This window comes from Prionailurus viverrinus, unplaced genomic scaffold, assembly GCF_022837055.1.
Source record: "Prionailurus viverrinus isolate Anna unplaced genomic scaffold, UM_Priviv_1.0 scaffold_35, whole genome shotgun sequence".
Classification (NCBI taxonomy): Eukaryota; Metazoa; Chordata; class Mammalia; order Carnivora; family Felidae; genus Prionailurus; species Prionailurus viverrinus.
In genome coordinates, this window is record NW_025927605.1 from 7384924 (window position 1) to 7406135 (window position 21212).

General features: G+C 47.5%; 1 protein-coding gene across 1 annotated transcript in view; it reads left to right on the forward strand.

Annotated features, from left to right (window-relative positions):
• Positions 1–13379, forward strand: part of B4GALNT2 (beta-1,4-N-acetyl-galactosaminyltransferase 2) — a 72090-nt gene extending 58711 nt beyond the window's left edge. Inside the window, exons 8-11 of the mRNA XM_047846029.1 lie at positions 8738–8925; positions 9874–10014; positions 12443–12662; positions 13189–13379. Of these exons, the coding sequence (XP_047701985.1) occupies positions 8738–8925; positions 9874–10014; positions 12443–12662; positions 13189–13379 (740 nt within the window). The remainder of the gene's footprint in view (positions 1–8737; positions 8926–9873; positions 10015–12442; positions 12663–13188) is intronic.
• The last annotated feature ends 7833 nt before the right edge of the window (positions 13380–21212 follow it).

Consider the following 21212-nt stretch of genomic DNA (forward strand, 5'->3'; position numbering starts at 1 on the left):
AATAAGCATTAAAAAATGAAAAAAAAAAAAAAGCAATCCTAGAGTATAAGACCTTTCTAAGTACGTCACAAAACACAAAGGCCAGGAAGGAAAGAGTACCCACGTAAAATACCCAAAATTGTTCAATGTTTTTATGGCAGAAACCCACCAAAGGCAAAGGCAAATGACAAAGAACAAATTGGGAAAAAAAAAAAAAAATCTTCAGCACGCGTTAAAGTCAAAGGTGTGCTTTTATTTGCAAGCGCTTGTGAATCAATAAAAACACCTAATAAGCCGGGGCACCCGGCTGGCTCTCGGTGGAGGGTGTGTCTCTTACTCTGGGGGTTGGGAGTTCGAGCCCCAGGCTGGGTGCAGAGATTACTTAAATAAATAAACGTTTGAAAAAAAACACCTACTTGGGAATGCAAGCTGGTGCAGCCACTCTGGAAAACAGTATGGAGGTTCCTCAAAAAAGCTAAAAAGAGAACTACCCTACGACCCAGCAATTGCACTACTAGGCATTTATCCAAGGGATACAGGTGCTGTTTCGAAGGGACACATGACCCCCCATGTTTATAGGAGCACCATCCACAATAGCCAAAGTATGGAGAGAGCCCAAATGTCCATCGATGGATGAATAGACAAAGAAGATGTGGTATATATACACAATGGAGTATTACTGGGCAATCAAAAAGAATGAAATCTTGCCATTTGCAACTACATGGATGGAACTAGAGGGGTATTATGCTAAGTGAAATTAGTCAGAGAAAGACAAAAATCATATGACTTCACTCATATGAAGACTTTAAAACACAGAACAGATGAACATAAGGGAAGGGAAGCAAAAAGAATATAAAAACAGGGAGGGGGACAAAACAGAAGAGACTCATAAATATGGAGAACAAACTGAGGGTTCCTGGAGGGGGTGTGGGAGGGGGGATGGGCTAAATGGGTAAGGGGCATTAAGGAATCTACTCCTGATATTATTGTTGCACTATATGCTATTTGGATATAAATTTCGATGTAAATTTAAAAAAATAAAAAAAAATAAAAAATGCCTACTAAGCCGATGGAAAAATACACAGCTTGCTACAGATTAAATCCAACAATACTTTTAGCCATTAAAATATGTACTCAGTCCCATGCTTAAAAAAAAGCACAACTGTGAAATACATTCATATCAGAAAGGATTGGAGGAGGAGTGGGGGGAAGGCACTCTTTGAAAAAATTTTTAAATCTTTATTTTTGAGAGAGAGAGAGAGAAGCAGAGCTCCAGCGGGGGTGGAACAGAGAGAGAGGGAGACACAGAATCCGAAGCAGGCTCCAGTCTCTGAGGTGTCAGCACAGAGCCCGATGCGGGGCTCGAACTCACGAACTGCAAGATGATGACCTGAGCCGAAGTCAGACACTTAAACGACGGCGCCATCCAGGTGCCCCAGGGTGCAGGCATTCTTATGAACCCCCGTGGGACGTGTAAATTGGCATAGCCTTTCTGGAGGTAGTTTGGCAATATCTATCAACATTTGGGATGTGTATTCCCTTCGGGCCAGCAATGGAACTTCTAGAGGTTGTCATACTATGCTTGTATCTGTGTGAAATGACGTTTGTTTGAGGTTCTTTATTGCAGCAAAAACCTGAGTAGTGGGATGCATTGGTTAGATCAAGTGGGGTCCATCCATATAATGAAATTCCACGCAGTGGCATTCTGAAGGAGGGAAGGGGGAAAACAGGAGATTTTTTTTTTTTTTATGCTGGTACAAAATGATTTCCAAGTTATAGGCGGGTACAGAAGAGAGGGAAGGGTAAGCTACCATGTCTGTAAAAAGGAAGAGAGAAAAAAAATGCATCTACATTCATTGCTGGATTAAGGAAAAACGAACAAGAAGTTGGTAACATTGGTTGCCTCCTGGTTTCCTCATTGGGGGACAGAGATGGGAAGAAATTGTTCCATGGTATAATGTTCGATATATTCAGAATCTTGAACTGCTTGGCACTTTTTGAATATATTACGTATGTATTCAAAGTCTATTCTATCCAAATAGAGTCTATTCAAAATACAAATTGAATTACTATTTAAGGGTAATAGCATGAAATATCCAGGGAGAAGGATTTAAAATATTTGCCTAACACAACTATCTCAAAAATAAGAGAATTAAGTACAAGAAAGTCACATAATTTGTTTTCTTTTTTGGCTTCAGGTTTGCTTTTAAAGACAAGGTGTTATTTTTAGGTAGAAACTTCCACAATCTTATCCCCCTCCCTTCTGTTAACAAATGATCACATATATCTTTCTTTTCCTGGTTTTTGTACATTTCATACGTAAATTTCTATTTCCACCCGCATGTGTGTGCGCGCATAGAGCATTGAGCGTGGTTTTGAGCTGTTCATAAAAGTTATCGTACCTTATGGTGTGAAGTTCTAGATTCTGACCTTTTTTTGTCAATCTGCGGCTTGTCTTTTGATTTTGTTTCTGGTGTCGTTTGTTATGTGAAAGTTGTATCCTTTAATGTAGTACAAGTGATTTTTTTTCCTAGCTTTTGCTTTTTGTGCTTTGCTCAAGAAATTCTTCCCTACCTTGAAGCCATAACGATATTCTCCGGTATTTTTCTTTCAAAGTTGTAGGTTTGGTTTTTCACATGTAGATATTTAATCCCCGCACAAGTTATTTTTATGTGTGGCATGTGCTGGGGATCTGATTTTTTGTATATGAATAGCATGTTGTCCCCACACCATATATTAATGAGCCTATCTATCCTCCTCCTCCATGGCTTGTGTGACCAGTCTGTCACATACCAAGTTTCATATATGCAGGGGTCTGAATCTTGGCTTTGTTGGGTTGCATTGGTCTGTTTCTCCTTGGGCCAATCCCATAAGACTTCAGTAAGCTGTATAAGTTTTACATCTGGTGCTGATAAAATCTATACTTCGGGGGCGCCTGGGTGGCTCAGTCAAGCATCCGACTTCGGCTTAGGTTGTGATCTCACAGTCAGTGAGTTTGAGCCCCGTGTCCGGCTCTGACTGACAGCTCGGAGCCTGGAGCCTGCTTTGGATTCTGTGTCTCCCTCTCTCTGACCCACCCCCGCTCTGTCTCTCTCTGTCTCTAAAATAAATAAATATTAAACATTTTTTTTTTAGGGGCACCTGGGTGGCTTCGTCGGTTAAGCGTCCGACTTCGGCTCAGGTCATGATCTCACAGTCCGTGAGTTCAAGCCCCGCGTCGGGCTCTGTGCTGACAGCTCAGAGCCTGGAGCCCGTTTCAGATTCTGTGTCTCCCTCTCTCTCTGCCCCTCCCCTCTTCATACTCTGTCTCTCTCTGTCTCAAAAATAAATAAAAGTTAAAAAAATTTTTAAAAAAATAAATAATTTTTTTTTTAATCTATACTTCAGGATGACTGTACTTCGTTTGCAACATTTTCTTAACTCTTCTTGGTGTTTGACTTTTCCATTAGAATTTCAGGATCCTCTCATCAAGCTCCTCCAAAATCCCTTGAGATTTTGATTAGCATATCATAGAATTTATAGATGAATTAGAGATGAGTTGGCAACTTGGCAAAGTTGAATAGTCTCAGTCACGAATCTGGTATACCTTTCCATCTTATGGTTTCTGCGATAGTCTCTTCATAAGCTCTTCAATCATTAATTTATTTTGTAATTTTATTCGTAAAGAAATTGCACACATTTTGTTGGATTTAGTCTTAGGTGCTCTATGTTTTTTATTGTTACTGTGAATTGAATCTTTTTCTTCTTTAAAAAAATTTTTTTAATGTTTATTTATTTTTGAGAGAGAAAGTATGAGTGAGGGAGGAGCAGAGAGAGAGGGAGACACAGAATCCGAAGCAGGCTCCAGGCTCTGATTTGTTTTTTTTTTTTTTTTTTTTGAGAGACAGAGAGCGAGAGAACATGCAAGCAGGGAAGATGGGCAGAGGGAGGGAGAGAGAGAACCTTAAGCAAGCCCCATGCTCAGCAGAGACTGTGACGTGGGGCTCGATCCCGTGACCGTGAGATCATGACCTGAGCCAAAATCAAGTGTTGGACGTTTAACTGACTGAGCCCCAGGACATCAGTGACTTTCAAACGTTGGACTCATAAAAAGCATCTTTGTTGCCCTCTTATTGATGATGTGTTTAAACACAAACATAGAGTCTCTTAGATAAGTACTGATTTTTTTTGTCCCTTCCTTTGCTTTTAATTCTTATACTTTTTTTTTTTTCTTGTCTGACTCCATTTGGCAAAAACTTCCGGTATAGGGTTGAATAGTGGCAGTGAGTCCTAGAGGGCGATTTGACTTGTTCCTGAGCATTCTAGTGCTACACTAGTAATGTTTGCTGTGTGGGAGTGGTAAATGTATCAGGCTAAGAAAGTTATTTCCTTCTGCTTCTATTGCCAAGGCTTTTTCTGTTTCTACCTTCTATTTTCTGTTTTCTTACTAAGAATTTTTATTATGGATGCGTGTTGGATTTTAATCAGATAATTTATCTGCATCCGTTGAAATAATTTTTCTCCTTTAATTGGGTTCATGTAGTGATTTACATTGGGTGATTTTCTTTTTTTCTTTTCTTTCTTTCTTCTTTCTTTCTTTCTTCCTCTTTCTCTCTCTTTCTCTTTCTTTCTTTCTTTCTTTCTTTCTTTCTCTGAGGGAGATAGAGCACGTGAGTGGGGGAGAGGGGGAGCGGGAGAGGGAGAGACAGAATATTAACCAGGCTGCACCCCCAGCATGGAGTCCAACGTGGGGCTCGATCTCACGGTTGTGAGATCATGACCTGAGCTGAAATCAAGAGTTGGACCCGTAACTGACTGAGCGACCCAGGAGTCCCTGATTAATTTCCTGCAGCGGAATATCCTCACGTGTCTGGAACAAACCCATTTTTTTTTAACTGCTTTATTCTATTTATTTATTTCAAGTAACCTTGATGCCCGGTGTGGGACTCTTGATCTCGGGCCAAGAATCACATGCTCTACAGACTGAGCCAGCCAGGCGCCTCTGCAACAAACCCATTTTTTTTTTTAATATAATTTATTTTCAAGTTAGCTAACATACACTGTGCTCTTGGCTTTGGGAGTAGATTCTCATGATTTACCGCTTCCATACAACAGCCAGCGCTCATCCCAACAAGTGCCCTCCTCAGTGCCCATCACCTGTTTTCCCCTCTCCCCCACCCCCATCAACCCTCAGTTTGTTCTCTGTATTTAAGAGTCTCTTATGGTTTGCCTCCCTCCCTCTCTGTTTGAAACGACTTTTTCCCTTTCCCTTCCCCCACGGTCTTCCGTTAAGTTTCTCAAATTCCACATATGGGTGCAAACATGTGACATCTGTCTTTCTCTGACTTCACTCAGCCGAATACCCTCCAGTTCCATCCACGGCAACAAACCCATTTGGGTGGCAGTGTGTCATTTGACCAAATGCTGAATTAAATTTGCTACTATTTTGTTTAGGATTCTTGCGCCTGTGTTCAAAACTGAGACTATCTTTTCTGGTAATGTCCTTGCCCGGTTTTGTTATCTATATTATACAGTCTCATAAAATGAGTTGAGTAGCTCTCCTTTTTTTAAAACTAATTTTCTGAAATGAATTGTAACAATACAGGAATTACAGGTCCCTTGAAGTTTTTTTCTTTTTTTAAAAAAAAATTTTTTTTTTCAACGTTTATTTATTTTTTTGGGACAGAGAGAGACAGAGCATGAATGGGGGAGGGGCAGAGAGAGAGGGAGACACAGAATCGGAAACAGGCTCCAGGCTCCGAGCCATCAGCCCAGAGCCTGACGCGGGGCTCGAACTCGCGGACCGCGAGATCGTGACCTGGCTGAAGTCGGACGCTTAACCAACTGCGCCACCCAAGCGCCCCAAAGTTTTTTTCTTTTAACTTGTCTGGTCCTTGTGTCTTTTTTCTTTTCTTTCTTTCTTTTTTTTTTTTGTCTTTGGTTTAAGTTTGCGGGGGAGGTGTTTGGGGGTTAAGGGAAGGAATGTGAGTGGGAAGAAGCGAGAGAAAAAGGAGGAATTTTAAAATATCAACTCTCTGTGTCTTTAGTGCTTATTGATCTGTATGTACATTGAGTCCGTTTTTAAGGGTTTCTATAGCACTATCCACTTGATATAAAATCACCAATTTGGGGTCATAAAAGTTGTTCATAGCATTCTCTTTTGCTTTTAAAAACATTCTAATACATGTGAAGTCATGTCCCTCTTTTGGTTCTTACCAGTTATTTTCTATAATTTTAAGTTGTTTTCATATCCAAATATTTTCATTTCACTTATGCCTGATTTATTTCATTTTCTTTTTCATACATGTGATTCTGTTATTTCTTGCTTCGAAGATTAAAAAAAAAAATGGGGCACCTGGGTGGCTCAGTCGGTTAAGCGTCCGACTTCGGCTCAGGTCATGATCTCACGGTCCATGAGTTCGAGCCCCGCGTCGGACTCTGTGCTGATAGCTCGGGGCCTGGAGCCTGCTTCAGATTTTGTCTCCCTCTCTCTCTGCCCCTCCCCCACTCATGCTCTGTCTCTCCCTGTCTCAAAAATAAATAAACATTAAAAAAAAGAACAAAATATTAAAGATTAAAAAAAATTTTAACGTTCATTTTTGAGAGAGAGAGAGAGAAAGAGAGAGAGCAAGCGAGCATGAATGGGGGAGGGGCAGGTTGAGACGGGGACACAGACTATGAAACAGACTCCAGGCTCTGAGCTGTCAGCACAGGGACCGATTTGGGGCTCGAACCCATGAACCGCGAGATCATGACCTGAGCCAAAGTTGGACGCTTAACTGACTGAGCTACCCAGGTGCCCCATATTGCTTCAAAATTTTAAGCATTCTCATTTTAGTTTATTATTTTTTTTTTAATTTTTTTTTTCACCTTTTAAAATTTATTTTTGGGACAGAGAGAGACAGAGCATGAACGGGGGAGGGGCAGAGAGAGAGGGAGACACAGCATCGGAAACAGGCTCCAGCCTCCGAGCCATCAGCCCAGAGACCGACGCGGGGCTCGAACTCACGGACCGCGAGATCGTGACCTGGCTGAAGTCGGACGCTTAACCGACTGCGCCACCCAGGCGCCCCAAGCATTCTCATTTTAAATCGTTTTTGGATTCCTCTGTTATTGCCAGTCTATCTGGAATGGGTTCATCTTTGTGCTCAATCCGTGGTGGACTCATTGGCTGTTGTTCATCCTAATTTTTCTTTGGGTGTTTTGTAATTTTTGTGGGTGAGCTCATCCTGAGTAGGAGATTTTGCTTGCTTGTTTTGTTTTCTCTCTCCCTTCCCTCTCCGGACTCTGCCTCATGGTGATATCGGGGTTATGGAAGAGCCAGTTTCTGGGTCCGACGGTGGCGTGGCACAGGTCATGGCTGGGGGGGGGTGGCGTCATTTCTGTTTGGGCCCAGACGTGTGTGCAGGGCTGATAGCCATCCTGGGGTTCCTTGCCTGGCAGGGAGTAGGTGGCGAGGGATGGAGGGTGTGCAACTTAGCTCCATTCTGTGGCTTCTAGCAACAAGCCTGGCTCTGGACCCGCACGTCCCATGAGACACCTTAATTCGCTCACCCCTCAGAATCAGCCTCCGCCGATGCTTCTGGTTCCAGAACGCAGCAGGCCCCAGCTCCAGCCCCGCTCAACGGCTTTTTATTTCTGTTCCTTGGGAACTACTGTGTGCTTTGGAGCATGGCGATATCTTTGTATCTTTATGATTGCTCTATATCGGGAAAACTAAGGAATCTCGAACAGAAAGCTACACCACCAACTTAGCCAGGAGTCCCCGACCTTGACCACATCCTATAGTAATTCATGCCCCGGGTTCTCTCTTTCCCGCAGAACAAAAGAACCCGAGGCGTCTTGTGGCCCAAGGAAAGGGAGGAAATGATTCATTTGACAGGCCCTTGAACGCCATTTACTTGACCCTTTCCACCGATCACTTTTCTCTCACTCCCTCAGACCCGAGGGGAGCTGACGTAATGGTGCAACAGGTATTTACGAAAGGGGCTTCTGGAATGATGACGTCTGTCATTCTGAGAAGGAGCGCTGCCTTAGGGATCTGGAGCCGTCGCCCACAAGCCATGGATGGGGTGATGGCTTTCAGCATGTTTTTATATAATATTTTTGCTTCCCTTCCCTTCCCTTATGTTCATCTGGGTTTTTTTTTTTTTTTATCTTAAATTCCTCAAATGAGCGAAGTCATACGATGTTTGTCTTTCTCTGACTAATTTCGCTTAGCGTGATACCCTCCGGTTCCATCCACGTGGCTGCAAATGGCAAGATGTCATTCTTTTTGGTTGCTGAATAATACTCCGTTGTATAGATATCCCACATCTTCCTTATCCATTCATCCATCCAGGGACATTTGGGCTCTTGCCATACTTTGGCTATTGTCGATAGTGCTGCTATAAACATGGGGGGGGGCACGTGTCCCTTCGAAACAGCACCTGTATCCCTTGGATAAATGCCTAGTAGTGCAATTGCTGGGTCGTAGGGCGGCTCTATTTTTAACTTCTTGAGGAGCCTCCATACTGTTTTCCAGAGTGGCCGCACCAGTTTGCATTCCCACCAGCGGTGCGAGAGGATCCCCTCTCTCCGCATCCTCGCCACCATCTGTTGTTGCCCGAGTTGTTCACGTGAGCCGTTCTGACAGGTGTCAGGTGATATCTCATTGTGGTTTTGATATTTGTTTCCCTGATGATGAGTGAAGTTGAGCATTTTTTCATGTGTCGGTTGGCCATCTGGATGTCTTCTGGGGAGAAGTGTCTGTTCATGACATCCACCCTTTCTTGGCCAGAGAGGAAGCTCAGAGACCTGGTGACCATCGCCACCAAAACTTTCCTCCGTCCCCACAAGCTCATGACCATGCTCCGGAGCGTTCGGGAGTTCTACCCAGACTTGACCGTGATCGTGGCCGATGACAGCAAGGAGCCCCTGAAGATTAACGACGACCATGTGGAGTATTACACCATGCCCTTTGGGAAGGTGTGTCCCCGGCAGATGGGGAGGCATCTGGGTCCTGGGACCCAGAGTCAGTTCTTCCCTGGATGGGGCTGCCTGAGTGGCCTTCCCAAGGAAGCCCGATTCTGGGGTGGAGGGGGGGGGGGGCTCTTCTCTGAGCCCCGTTGCTGACTCCACCTTCACAGAGAAATCGGGTCACTCTTTTCTGCACTAACGAGGCGATCAGTCCGTCTTTCCTCACGCTTGGTGTGGACATTAGTCTTTCTAAGTGACTTGAGGTGTCGGACGTCCTAAGGATTCCTGACCTGCAGATTCAAGAGCAGAGAACCTCGTGATCCCTGTGATTCCAGCCAAGCTAGAGGCACTCTCCCTCTCTCCCTTTCTCTCTCCTTCACATACCCTTTCCTACAAGGACACACAGAAAGAAGAGGGGATGATATATACTATAGCGTCCCACCCTCCAACACTTTCCAGGCACCAGGAGGGGAAGTGGAAAGAGAGTCAGAGAGTCAGGCGAGAAAGGACTCCGGTCACCCCACATTGGCCCTGGGACCAACGAAGGGCTTCCTGGTCTTTTCTTTTCTTTCTTTTTTTTTTTTTTTAACGTTTATTTATTTTTTGAGACAGAGAGAGACAGAGCATGAAGGGGGGAGGGTCAGAGAGAGAGAGAGAGGGAGACACAGAATCGGAAGCAGGCTCCAGGCTCCGAGCTGCCAGCCCAGAGCCCAACGCGGGGCTCGAACCCGTGGACCGCAAGGTCACGCCCTGAGCCGAAGTCGGACGCTCCACCGACTGAACCGCCCAGGCGCCCCTCCTGGCCTTTTCTTCATGTCAACCTCTGATTCAGGGAGTCCCTGTCCTTCCTCCTGTTTGGGGTGCAGCCTGGCTGTTGGGAACTTAGCAAGCTCCCGGGGGGATTCTAACACGCGCCCGGGGCCGGCAACCTCTGATCTCCCCTCATGCCACCCGCAGGGCTGGTTCGCCGGTAGGAACCTGGCCATCTCTCAGGTCACCACCAAATACGTTCTCTGGGTGGATGATGATTTTCTCTTCAACGACAAGACCAAGATTGAGGTGCTGGTGGATGTCCTAGAGAAAACGGAACTGGACGTGGTAAGGCTGAGCTGCCGCTTTTTACCCCTCCCCCCCCCCCCCCCCCCCCCCCCCCCCGCTGCAATCTGTAGAGACAGCCAAGAGAGGGAAGGGGAAGGGGAGGGAAGAGAGGTAGGGGCAGGGGAGGGAGGGTTCCCGGGAGGGCGAGGGGCTCATGCAGGAGATGGGTAAGCCAGCACAGCTCGGGTTGAGAGCGCCACACCGGGGATCAGGAGGTGTGCGGCCTCCGTCTCTGCCTCCATATTTACTTTTCTCTGAGTTAATGACCCCCCCCCCCGCCCCACCCCTGCTCCGCTCCTAACCCTTGTTCTATCTTTAAAACGGTGTGTTTATGGGATCACTTCTAACTTCCTCCCCGGACCGGTGTGAGGGGAAACAGAGCAGTGCTCTCTGTTGCTGTCACACGCCATTGATTTGTTTTATTGTATTATTATTATTATTATTTGTAAACACTTCTTATTGTTTATTTATTTTTGAGAGGGTCCGAGCGTGAGCCGAGGAGGGGCAGAGAGAGGGGGAGACACAGACTCGGAAGCAGGCTCCGGGCTCCTAGCTGTGCGCACAGAGCCCAACGCGGGGCTCGAACTCACGGACCTGAGATCCGTGATCTCACGTATCTTACAGATCTCACGGTCGTGAGATCACGACCTGAGCCGAAGTCGTACGCTTCTGAGCCCCCCCAGGCGCCCTTCTGTCACACATCATTAAAAAAAAATGTGAAGGGTACAACGTTTTTAAAAGCGTACGTAGCCTTATTGAGGTTACAAAAAAAAGAGGAAGAAGAAGGAGAAAGAAGGGACGCCTGGGTGGCTTAAGTCAGTTAAGCATCCGACTCTTGATTTTGGCTTAGGTCGCGATCCCAGGGTTGTGAGATGGAGCCATGCATCAGGCGCTGCTCTGAGCGTGGAGTCTGCTTGGGATTCTCTCTTTCTCTCTCCCCTGCTCTCTCTGGCTGTATCATAATTTAGTCCACTTAAAACTCAGAGGGTCTATTTGCTGAACGAAGAAGGAAAGAAGTGGTGATTCTTCTCTCCTCTCAGGGTGGGAGTGGGTTGGGGGGGGCGGGGCAGGAGCAGAGCAGGGGGAGGGAGGCAGCTCGAGACACAAGGCCCCTTGCAAGAGGGCCGGCAGTGGTGATTCCACAAAGGGACCCTTGTGCCCGCAGGCTGCTGCGGGCCTGCCCCTGAACACTGCTCCGCCTCGTGGGAGGGAATGACTTACCTTCTGGAAAGAGCGAGCTTGCTGGAGCAGAGTTGTCTGCCCTTTGGACATGGTGCTTTCTGCTCCCACCAGCGAGATCTCCTGGGGTGAGCAGGAGTGAAAAGGTCAGGGGCGCCTGGGTGGCTCGCTTGGCTAAGCGTCCGACTTCAGCTCAGTTCGTGATCTCCTGCTTTGTGAGTTCGAGCCCCGCGTCAGGCTCATCTGCTGTCAGCCCGGAGCCTGCTTCGGATCCTCCGTCTCCCCCCCCCCCTCCTCCTCCCCTGCTCACTCTCTCTCTCTCTCTCCCCAAAATAAATAAACATTTTTTAAAAAAGAAGGAATGAAAAGATCAACGGACCTTGCTGGTGGGTGGAAAGGCACGTTGGGACAGCAAAAAGAGTGAATCCCAGGGATAGTATGAAGGGTAGATACGGAACAGGTGTGATTCTTGTTTCTATTGTTATCTTTTTACATTTCTAAAAATGTTTATTTATTTTTGAGAGAGAGAGAGAGAGAGAGAGAGACAGAGCGCAAGCAAGGGAGGGGCAGAGAGACGGGGAGACACGGGATCTGAAACAGGCTCCAGGCTCGGCGCCGTCAGCTCAGACCCCGACACGGGGCTCGAACGCGGTAATGGTGAGATCATGACCTGAGCGGAAGTCAGATGTTTAAGCCAGGCGCCCCAGGCATGATTCTGGTAACTGATGTGGTTTGGAGTGTTGGGGTTTGGAGCCGATGGGCCAAGAAAGAATTCTTGAGACACCTTCGGTGCAAAAATGTGTTTTTATTATAGCACAAGGAGGGGACCCTTAGGCGTTATAAGTGTGTGAGAAGCGACTGATTATATGAGAGTTTCTGTCCTCTGGAGAGGAGGGTGGCATGAGGGTCCCAGGAAATCGACTCTCTATGTTTCTGAGATTACTTTTTTCTGGTAAATCAACAGAGTTGCAAACTGAGGGGGACTCAGGTCCCACAGGACTGTGATCTCTATCAGCTAACCATTTGTTTTCGCCTCTCCTTTGTTCTCAGGCACAGGCACATCCCACCGTGGCTGTGGGGGTTGGGGGTGGGGGGTGGGGTGGGGGGTGTCAGCTTCTGCTTTGCCCTCAGCCTGCCTTTTGCTCCCTCATCAAGTGACTGAGGTTCAGTCCAGGAAGGCTTCCTGGCAGAGGCAACCTGAATATCAAGTCTGCGTTCTCTGACGCGCGTCTCTCTGCCCACGGGTCAGGTAGGTGGCAGTGTGCTCGGGAACGTGTTCCAGTTTAAGCTGTTGCTGGAGCGGAGTCAGAATGGGGACTGTCTTCACCGGAGGCCAGGCTCTTTCGGACCCCTGGATGGCTTCCCCCGCTGTGTGGTGACCAGCGGCGTGGTCAACTTCTTCCTGGCCCACACAGAGCGACTCCAGAGAGTTGGCTTCGACCCCCGCCTGCGGCGAGTGGCTCACTCAGGTGGGGAAGAGCTGGAAGGGTGAGGAAGGTTCTGGCCTCCGGACCGACCTCAGGAGTCTGTTGTTTCCAAGGGACACGCGCCACCGATCGTGGTCCTTGCCTGCCACGCTGGGCCTCTCTCCCTTTTCCCCCAGACTAGGGAGTTCAAGGTCTCTCTTGCCTCCCTTCTCCCCTCTCGTTTTGCCTCTTATCCCCCAACGGCTGCTCCCATGTGAGACGCCCTCCCCCTACAGGTCGGTCCCCTCCCTCGTTCCCCTCTTGCTCCCTCAGTTCGGGAGTTCATAGTTCTGTCCAGCCGGAAAGCTGATCTGTGTCTCTCTGTGTCTCTGGCCACATCCCTGAGAAACGTGCTTATGAATTCCTTCGCGCTCATCAGCCTGGCAGGTGGCTTTGCATGGGCTCCACCTCCCGAGGGGTATAAACTGTGCCCTGCCCCCTGCCGCGCCCCCCCTTCCCCGCCCCCCTGCCCGGACCCTGGGATATGGCCCTGGGGTCTCTCTAGCTGATGTTCTCCCTCTCTTCACAGAGTTCTTTATTGATGGGCTCGGGAGCTTGCTTGTGGGGTCGTGCCCAGAAGTGATCATAGGTCACCAGGCCCGTTCTCCAGTGGCGGACCTGGAGAAGATGTACAGCACGTTCCGGACCAACACCCGCGACCAGATCCAGTTCAAGCTGGCTCTCCATTACTTCAAGAACCATCTCCAGTGCTCCACATAAAGGTGCCCAGGCATCAGGAATGCTCTAGACGTACCCGTCGTGGGACCCAGAACAGCGGGACTGGTGCTGGGGATACCCAAGTATAGACTCCTGAGAAGACGGATGTTGGAAAGAATAAGCCAGCGGGTGGGGCAGATGGGTCAGGTTCAGGGACGAGAAATGCCCGTCAGAGCCTAAGGGTCGTTAGAAAGGGACCAACCCCCGATAGGGGCAACAGAGGCGTATCAACAACAGTCATTATTTGTCTGTAGGACCCGTTACCAGTTAGGGACACACAGCATCTCGCATCGTCTCATTTGACCTCACGCAAAAGAGTCCATGGTGGGTTGTATCCTTGGTCGAAAGAGTGGCTGCTGGGGTTTTGAGGGTTATTCGATAGAAGTGATATCATGGTCAGTGGCACCGCTTCCGGCATCCGCAAATGTTTATTTGTTGTCACCCTGGGCGCTCCGATAATGTGAATGACGCAGGGTCCTTGCCTTCAGGAGGCTGCAGCCTGGTCCAGTCGAGTCCGCTAAGCGGAATCGTGCAGCCAGGCTCGGAGAAGCGGAGGAGGAAGGGTGACCAGTGCCCGGGCAGCTGAGGAAGGTTCTGTGAAGTGAGCTTGTCGGGAGGCTGGAAGCCGAGGGGATTCAGGCAGCGGGGGGGGGGACAGCGCTGGACTCCACCGTCCGCCAGAACGAAGGTTTCCCTGGCATCAGACTCATCACCGCAAGGACACATTTCCAGAACGCCAGGGATTGAACTCCGACCCCGTGCTAAGCAAGGTGCCGTGGTCAACAGAGTAAGTGCGATGGCATTTCCGGGAACTGGACACCAACTGCTGACCACTCAAGTCCCTGGTCGTCTGCAGAGAGGAGCCATCACATGTTGTTGAGGAAGGCTTTTTCTGTTATCTCAGGAGTCAGCAGATTCCCCAAGTGCTGTATTAGCCCTGCCGTTAGGGTTTCCACTCTTTCCTGCGGAAGATCGTCGAGGGGAGTTCAGGATTTCTGAAAACGGGGCTGTGGGCTGGGAATAAAACGTCATGAAAAATGTTTTGGTGGTCCGATGATTTTGGAAAATACCGCAAGACGTAGCTCCCTCTTGGAAAGTTGCGATGCACATTAGCACATGTGAATTAGCATGTCAGTTCGCTAATTCACGTTAGCATAGGCTCTGAGAAGTCCTGCAATAAAGAAAGTCAGGTTGATTTTGTTTAATTCGGGCTTGCCTGGGTATGGATATACGCTGGCAGTCTTTTTTTTTTTTTTTTTTTTAATTCTCCCAAACCCAGAATTGAACGCATACCTCGTCCCGTTGTGTAGGTCATAAAGATTCTACTGCAAAAGCTGCGGCAGCTTTAACTAACAGGGACAGTCATTCGGTGCTGGTCCGTTCACTTGACCTCCAATAACATAGCTATATAGGAAGACCATGTTGGATTGTCCCATCCAGTCCTGCCTTTAGAACCAGGCAAGAAAAGCCCCTGTCTGGAACCTTTAGAGAACCCTGTATATCACATGTGCTTGCTGACGAACATCTGGGCGTCTCCGTCACTCGGATTCAGTGCTCTGTTACTCTCGATATTCACTCCTAGGACTAACAGCATTCAGGCCCGGGGGGAAATGCTTCTCCACACCTTATGTCTTCAAAAGAGGGCTGTATCCGGGGGCGCAGTGAAAGCCTGAGGCCGTTCTTTGGATGCAGGTAAGACTTGAGCTGCAAAATGCTTAGGTAAGAGAAAAAGACGAATGTTTTCATTTGTTAAATTCTTCCTCTCAGATCCCACACAGAGCAGGAGAGTCGTGGTTCTAAAAGCGCTAAAAAAAATCAGTGTAGTTTTCACAACAACTGCACATAGTGTCTTCTGGGACATTTAAAAAGAGTAAACCATTTGTACTCTTTAGTTTTTTTTAAAAAATTTTCAGTGTTTATTTTGAGAGAGAGAGAGACAGCGCACAAGCAGGGGAGGAGCAGAGAGAGAGGGAGACACAGAATCGGAAGCAGGCTCCAGGCTCTGAGCCATCAGCCCAGAGCCCGACGCGGGGCTCGAACTCACGGACCGTGAGATCATGACCTGAGCCGAAGTCGGCCGCTTAACCGACTGAGCCACCCAGGTGCCCCTAAATTGGGTTTTTTAAATGAGCTTTTGTCCATTATCATTTTGATTTTGCCTTTTAATCTTAATAGATCATTTTGAGTATTTACAATTTTTTTTAAGATCTTTTTTTTTTTTTTAAGCCGTCTCCACACCCAGCGCCCAAACCCACAACCCTGAGATTGAGTCAACATGCTCCAGCAACTGAACAAGCCAGGTGCTCCAATTTTGAGTATTTTAGAAGAAAAATCACTTTCAAAACATGAAAAATAACTTTAATTTAAAAATTGTTAACATTGGCTTCAGTTTACCCTTAGGGCACATTTCTCGCAGTTTGAACACAATCATCTTTTATTTATTTATTTTTTTCAAAAGGACGTTTATTTATTTTTGGGACAGAGAGAGACAGAGCATGAACGGGGGAGGGGCAGAGAGAGAGGGAGACACAGAATCGGAAACAGGCTCCAGGCTCCGAGCCATCAGCCCAGAGCCTGATGCGGGGCTCGAACTCACGGACCACGAGATCGTGACCTGGCTGAAGTCGGACGCTTAACCGACTGCGCCACCCAGGCGCCCCATCTTTTATTTTTTTAATTCCTTGGATTATTGCGACTCAGAGGGCAGGTCTACAGATTCCTAAAGAGCATGTGTCAAAAGGTAGTCAACACACTGCGTCCTTCATTGAGAAAATCTTGCCACGAAAAGCATCAGCTCAACTAAAACAACGGGCTGAAGGATCTAGATGGTTTAGTTCTGATGCAACCTCCTTATCTCAAGGCAGAGAGGTAGCCAAGAGCTCGCAGACCAGACCTCAGGACATACTTTGGATTAAGGGTTGACAAAATTTTTGCCAAGGACAAGATGGTAATTATTTTAGATTTTGTGAGCCACTTAAGGTCTCTATCACATATTCTTTTTTTTTTTTTTTTTCCCCATAACCCTTTAAAATGTAAAAACAATTCTGAGCTTGTGGGGCCAAAACTAAACCATATAGGCTGTCTTCGGTCCATTGGATACAGTTTGTTGACAGTTTAGCACTGTCATTGGCAAAAAAAACAAACCAAGACAAAAAACCGAGGTGCCTGGGTGGCTCGGTCAGTTACGTGTCCAGCTTTGGCTCAGGTCATGATCTCGCAGTTCGTGGGTTCGAGCCCCGCATCGGACTCTGTGCTGACGGCTCAGAGCCTGGAGCCTGCTTCCGATTCTGTGTCTCCCTCTCTCTCTGCCCCTCCCCTGCTCGTGCTCTGTCTCTGTCTCTCTCGAACATAAACATTAAAAAAATTAAAAAAACAAACAAAAAGCCCAAACTGCCATTGGCTACAAATTACATGAAAAATGTCGATTATAAAAACATAATTAGTGAATTTCCACAACAAATTCCAATAATTTGTGGAAGCAAAAGCAAGAAAGTTACATTATATGGCATAAATATATGATAAATTATGAATTATATTCATTATCTATCTACTTTTTCTTTTTTTTATGCGTATTTATTTTTTGAGTATGTTTATTTATTTTGAGCACATATTTTTTCTTATCCATGTGTCACCAGTGCATGAACTAAACAACCAGACATGTTCAATGATTGTTAAATTCCGTTGCTTCGGTATCTTGCCAACTTTCAGTCCTGTGGAAGCCACAGCTTGACAATATTTGCGATTTTGCCATTATGAAAAATTTTTTTAATGTTTATTTATTTTTGAGAGAGAGAGAGTGAGACAGAGCATGAGCAGGGGATGGCCAGAGAGAGAGGGAGACACAGAATCGGAGGCAGGCTCCAGGCTCCGAGCTGTCAGCACAGAGCCCGACGTGGGGCTCGAGCCACGAACCGTGAGGACGCGATCTGAGCCGGAGTCAGACGCTTACCCGACTGAGCCACCCAGGTGCCCCGTGATTTTGCCATTATAAAGATAGATTTGTCAAGGTTAAGAGGCTAGAACGTGTATCTTTTTTTTTTTATTTTTTTTTTTTCAACGTTTATTTATTTTTGGGACAGAGAGAGACAGAGCATGAACGGGGAGGGGCAGAGAGAGAGGGAGACACAGAATGGGAAACAGGCTCCAGGCTCCGAGCCATCAGCCCAGAGCCCGACGCGGGGCTCGAACTCACGGACCGCGAGATCGTGACCTGGCTGAAGTCGGACGCTTAACCGACTGCGCCACCCAGGCGCCCCTAGAACGTGTATCTTAACAGTTTGCTAGTTTCAGTTATTATTAGCGTTTAAACATTGAAATTCTTTTAAATAGTTAAGATATGAATAAAATATTTAAATATATTTTTTAAATGTTCATTTATTGTGAGAGAGCAAGAGGGAGAACGGACATGCGCGTGAGCGGGGGACGGGCAAAGAGAGGGAGAGAGAGAACCCCAAGCGGGCTCCAGGCTGTCAGCTCAGAGTCTGACGTGGGGCTCAGCCCCACCACCCGTGAGCGCATGACCTGAGCCGAAACTAAGGGTCGGATGCTTAACCGACTGAGCCACCCGGGTGCCCCTACAATATTTAAATATTGAGACAGCTATTTAATTTGTCCCAGGCCTGCTTCCAGAAAAATGTCTGCCTTCCTAAGTAAATATTGCATTCATGCTATAGGAAAACACAGTTGTGTGCTTTCACAGAAACGAGAGCGTCCTGCAACGTCCTTCAGCGGGGACGATTCTGACATGCTGTCCTTGTCGTGGGTATGTTCCAGCCAGGCACATTTTTTCCGCCCCCGTCCCAAGATCTGGAACCGTTTAGTCCAGCAGGGAAGAGTAGTTCAAACGGAGCGCTTGTAGGGTGTTTGCCTAAACTGCGAGCCAACTTTCCAGGCGGATCAACTACCCGGAGAGTGTGTGACTCCACAGCCTGGTCAAAATGTATCAGACCAAGAGCGTCAGGCTCCTGCACCCACGGCCAGTCAGGCTGTGTCTCCTGGAATTTGAATCGGTCCCGCAAAGCCAGGCTCTCCGGGTGGCCGGACGTCAGATGTCACGCACGCAGGAGCTGCGGGCATGCCCCTTCCGCTGCGTGGACTGAGGGGCTGAGAAGGCCGGCCTGCAGCTAGAAAAAAAAATGCAACGTGTGCTCAAGGAGAAGCTGAAATGAGAGACGCCTGCCAGCCTTCTGGTTCTTTCCCGAGGTCTGGCTACAGTCCTGCCCTGGGATTTTGTGAAACGCTATACCCTTATAATTCTTCCTTTTTGCTTAACCTAATTTGAGTTGGCTCCTGTTACTTTTAACCACAGTGTCCTGAATCATACAACCATTCTGTGTGTCCGCCTGTTCTCAAACCAGAAAAGCATACACGAAAAGTCTTCTCCTTGGGTGGTTTGGAAGCAGAAATCGGGTCACAGACAGTAACAGGCACACAGGCCTCCCTCGAGCCTTGAATTTCAGACACGAGCAAGCAGCCCGGACCAAAGCAATGACACAAGTTTCCTTCCAGGGCAGTGAAAGTGAAGTATCCTTTACAGTGGTGAAGGAGGGCAAAGGTAGTGAAGGAATCCTTCCGGATACTTCTGCGAGACACCAAATGTCAGGGCAAGCTGGTGCAAATAATTGTGTTGGCCTGCAGAGGGAGCTCGAGTCTGCTCTCTCCGTCTCCCCTCTATCCACTGATTCCCAGCGCCTTGCTCAGGAAAATTGCTACAGTAATGACTTTCAGAAAAGAGGAATTTGTTGGCTACCGTGGTAGTTGCTTGTTTGTGAGGGTGTGTCCATTTCACGTGGGTAAACGACATGGGGCTGGGAGCTCTCTCCTCCACCCTTAGGGAGGTCCCTCCCCAACTGATTTTGATTTTTAATGGACCAAAACCATATATAAGCCACTACGAAAAGGTCATCTAAGAGGGCCACCTGGGTGGCTCAGTTGGTTAGGCATCTGACTCTTGATCTCAGCTCACGTCTTGTTCTCAGGGTTGAGAGTTCAAGCCCCGTGTTGGGCCCCATTCAGGCCTCTTGTTGGGCCCCATGCTAGGAGTGGATCCTACTTAAAAAAAAAAAAAAAAAAGGATTATCTATTAGAATGCACCAGAAACTTGACCCAAGTTGAAACTTGTCTTGAACGGTCTCATATACAGCTTGAAGCCTAGAGATGGGGCAGACCACAGGTGTCCTATGATCGGGAGGGAGATCAGGGAGTCTGAACCCTGGCTGTTCAGACCATCTGGCAACTCCAAGTTCTTCCCTCTCGTAGGAGTCCCCTTTTCCATTATCTTCCATATCCCTGTCTGAGGTCCTTGGGCAGGGTGACCCTTCTGTGGCCTGTCAAAGCTTTAACTGCCCACGCCCTGTTAGGCAGGTGCGCACCTGCCTGGGACTGGCCCTAGGAGGTAAAACTCATTGGCAGTTATCAGTCAGATGTTTAAGGAAACGGGAATTGCCAGTGAAACCTTGTTAGCTACTCCGTAAAACGTAAGAGGTTTTCTGTCATTTCTTTTTAAATTTTTTTTTCAACGTTTTTTATTTATTTTTGGGACAGAGAGAGACAGAGCATGAACGGGGGAGGGGCAGAGAGAGAGGGAGACACAGAATCAGAAACAGGCTCCAGGCTCCGAGCCATCAGCCCAGAGCCCGACGCGGGGCTCGAACTCACGGACCACGAGATCGTGACCTGGCTGAAGTTGGACACTTAACCGACTGCACCACCCAGGCGCCCCTATTTCTAGTCGATTCCAGACATCTTGTCTAGATGTAGTCTTTGAGACGGGGAAACTCGTTCTGGTAACCACAGGCCTCTATGCTTCGTTTATCCTCTGGCCCTCAGTTAAATGGCTTCTGCCTTGAGGCTATTCAAAATCTTCTAAGGTACAGAGAGACTATAATCTGCACAGAGAGACTATAATCTGCTCTTTGCCCCCAGCTGTTTCCTCTTTGTGAGCAGAAATTTTTTTTATTTTTTAATTTTTTTTAACGTTTATTTTATTTTTGAGACAGGGAGAGACAGCATGAACGGGGGAGGGTCAGAGAGAGAGGGAGACACAGAATCCGAAACAGGCTCCAGGCTCTGAGCTGTCAGCACAGAGCCTGACGCGGGGCTCGAACTCACAGACCACGAGATCATGACCTGAGCCGAGGTCGGATGCTTAACCGACTGCGCCACCCAGGCGCCCCGTGTGAGCAGGAAATATTTCAAACATCACAATGTACTAGGCTGGTCTTTGGCTCAAACGGGTCTCCTGCCAAGTCTCTGGTCTCTGTTGGTGCTTTCTCTCGGGTTCGAGAATTTAGCTTTCCCCCGCCCTGCAAGGCTCCAAATTATAGGATTGCCAGTAAGCTTGGATGGTATGCCACCCCTAAAAGAAACATGTTACACCTGCTTGAAAACAGGGCGCCTTCAGCCCGAAACTTGTCTTCCCTTTACAGGGCCATCCTAAAAGCTACCGCATGAAGTCACTAACGGATGCCGACATCCTGATTTTTCCTGCCAGTTCCCATTCTCAACACTCTTGATAGGCACATAGTCTGTGCTGCGGACACCAGCAAGTTTCAGGGACACCAGTCTTCCAGAGGTCACCGTCTCTACCCCTTCTCTTCCGCTCTTCAGTTAAGGTTTGTGCCTTCTACTTTATGTAAATAGTATCTCAATAAAATATCATTAAAAACATTAGACATATATACTATTATGGAACAATCTTCAAGATGTGGTGCTAAATGAGTAAAACAGAGTACAGAACAGCGTTTCCACTTCTTAAAAGAAAAGGAGGGGCGCCTGGGTGGCTCAGTCGGTTGAGCGTCCGACTTCGGCTCAGGTCATGATCTCACAGCTTGGGAG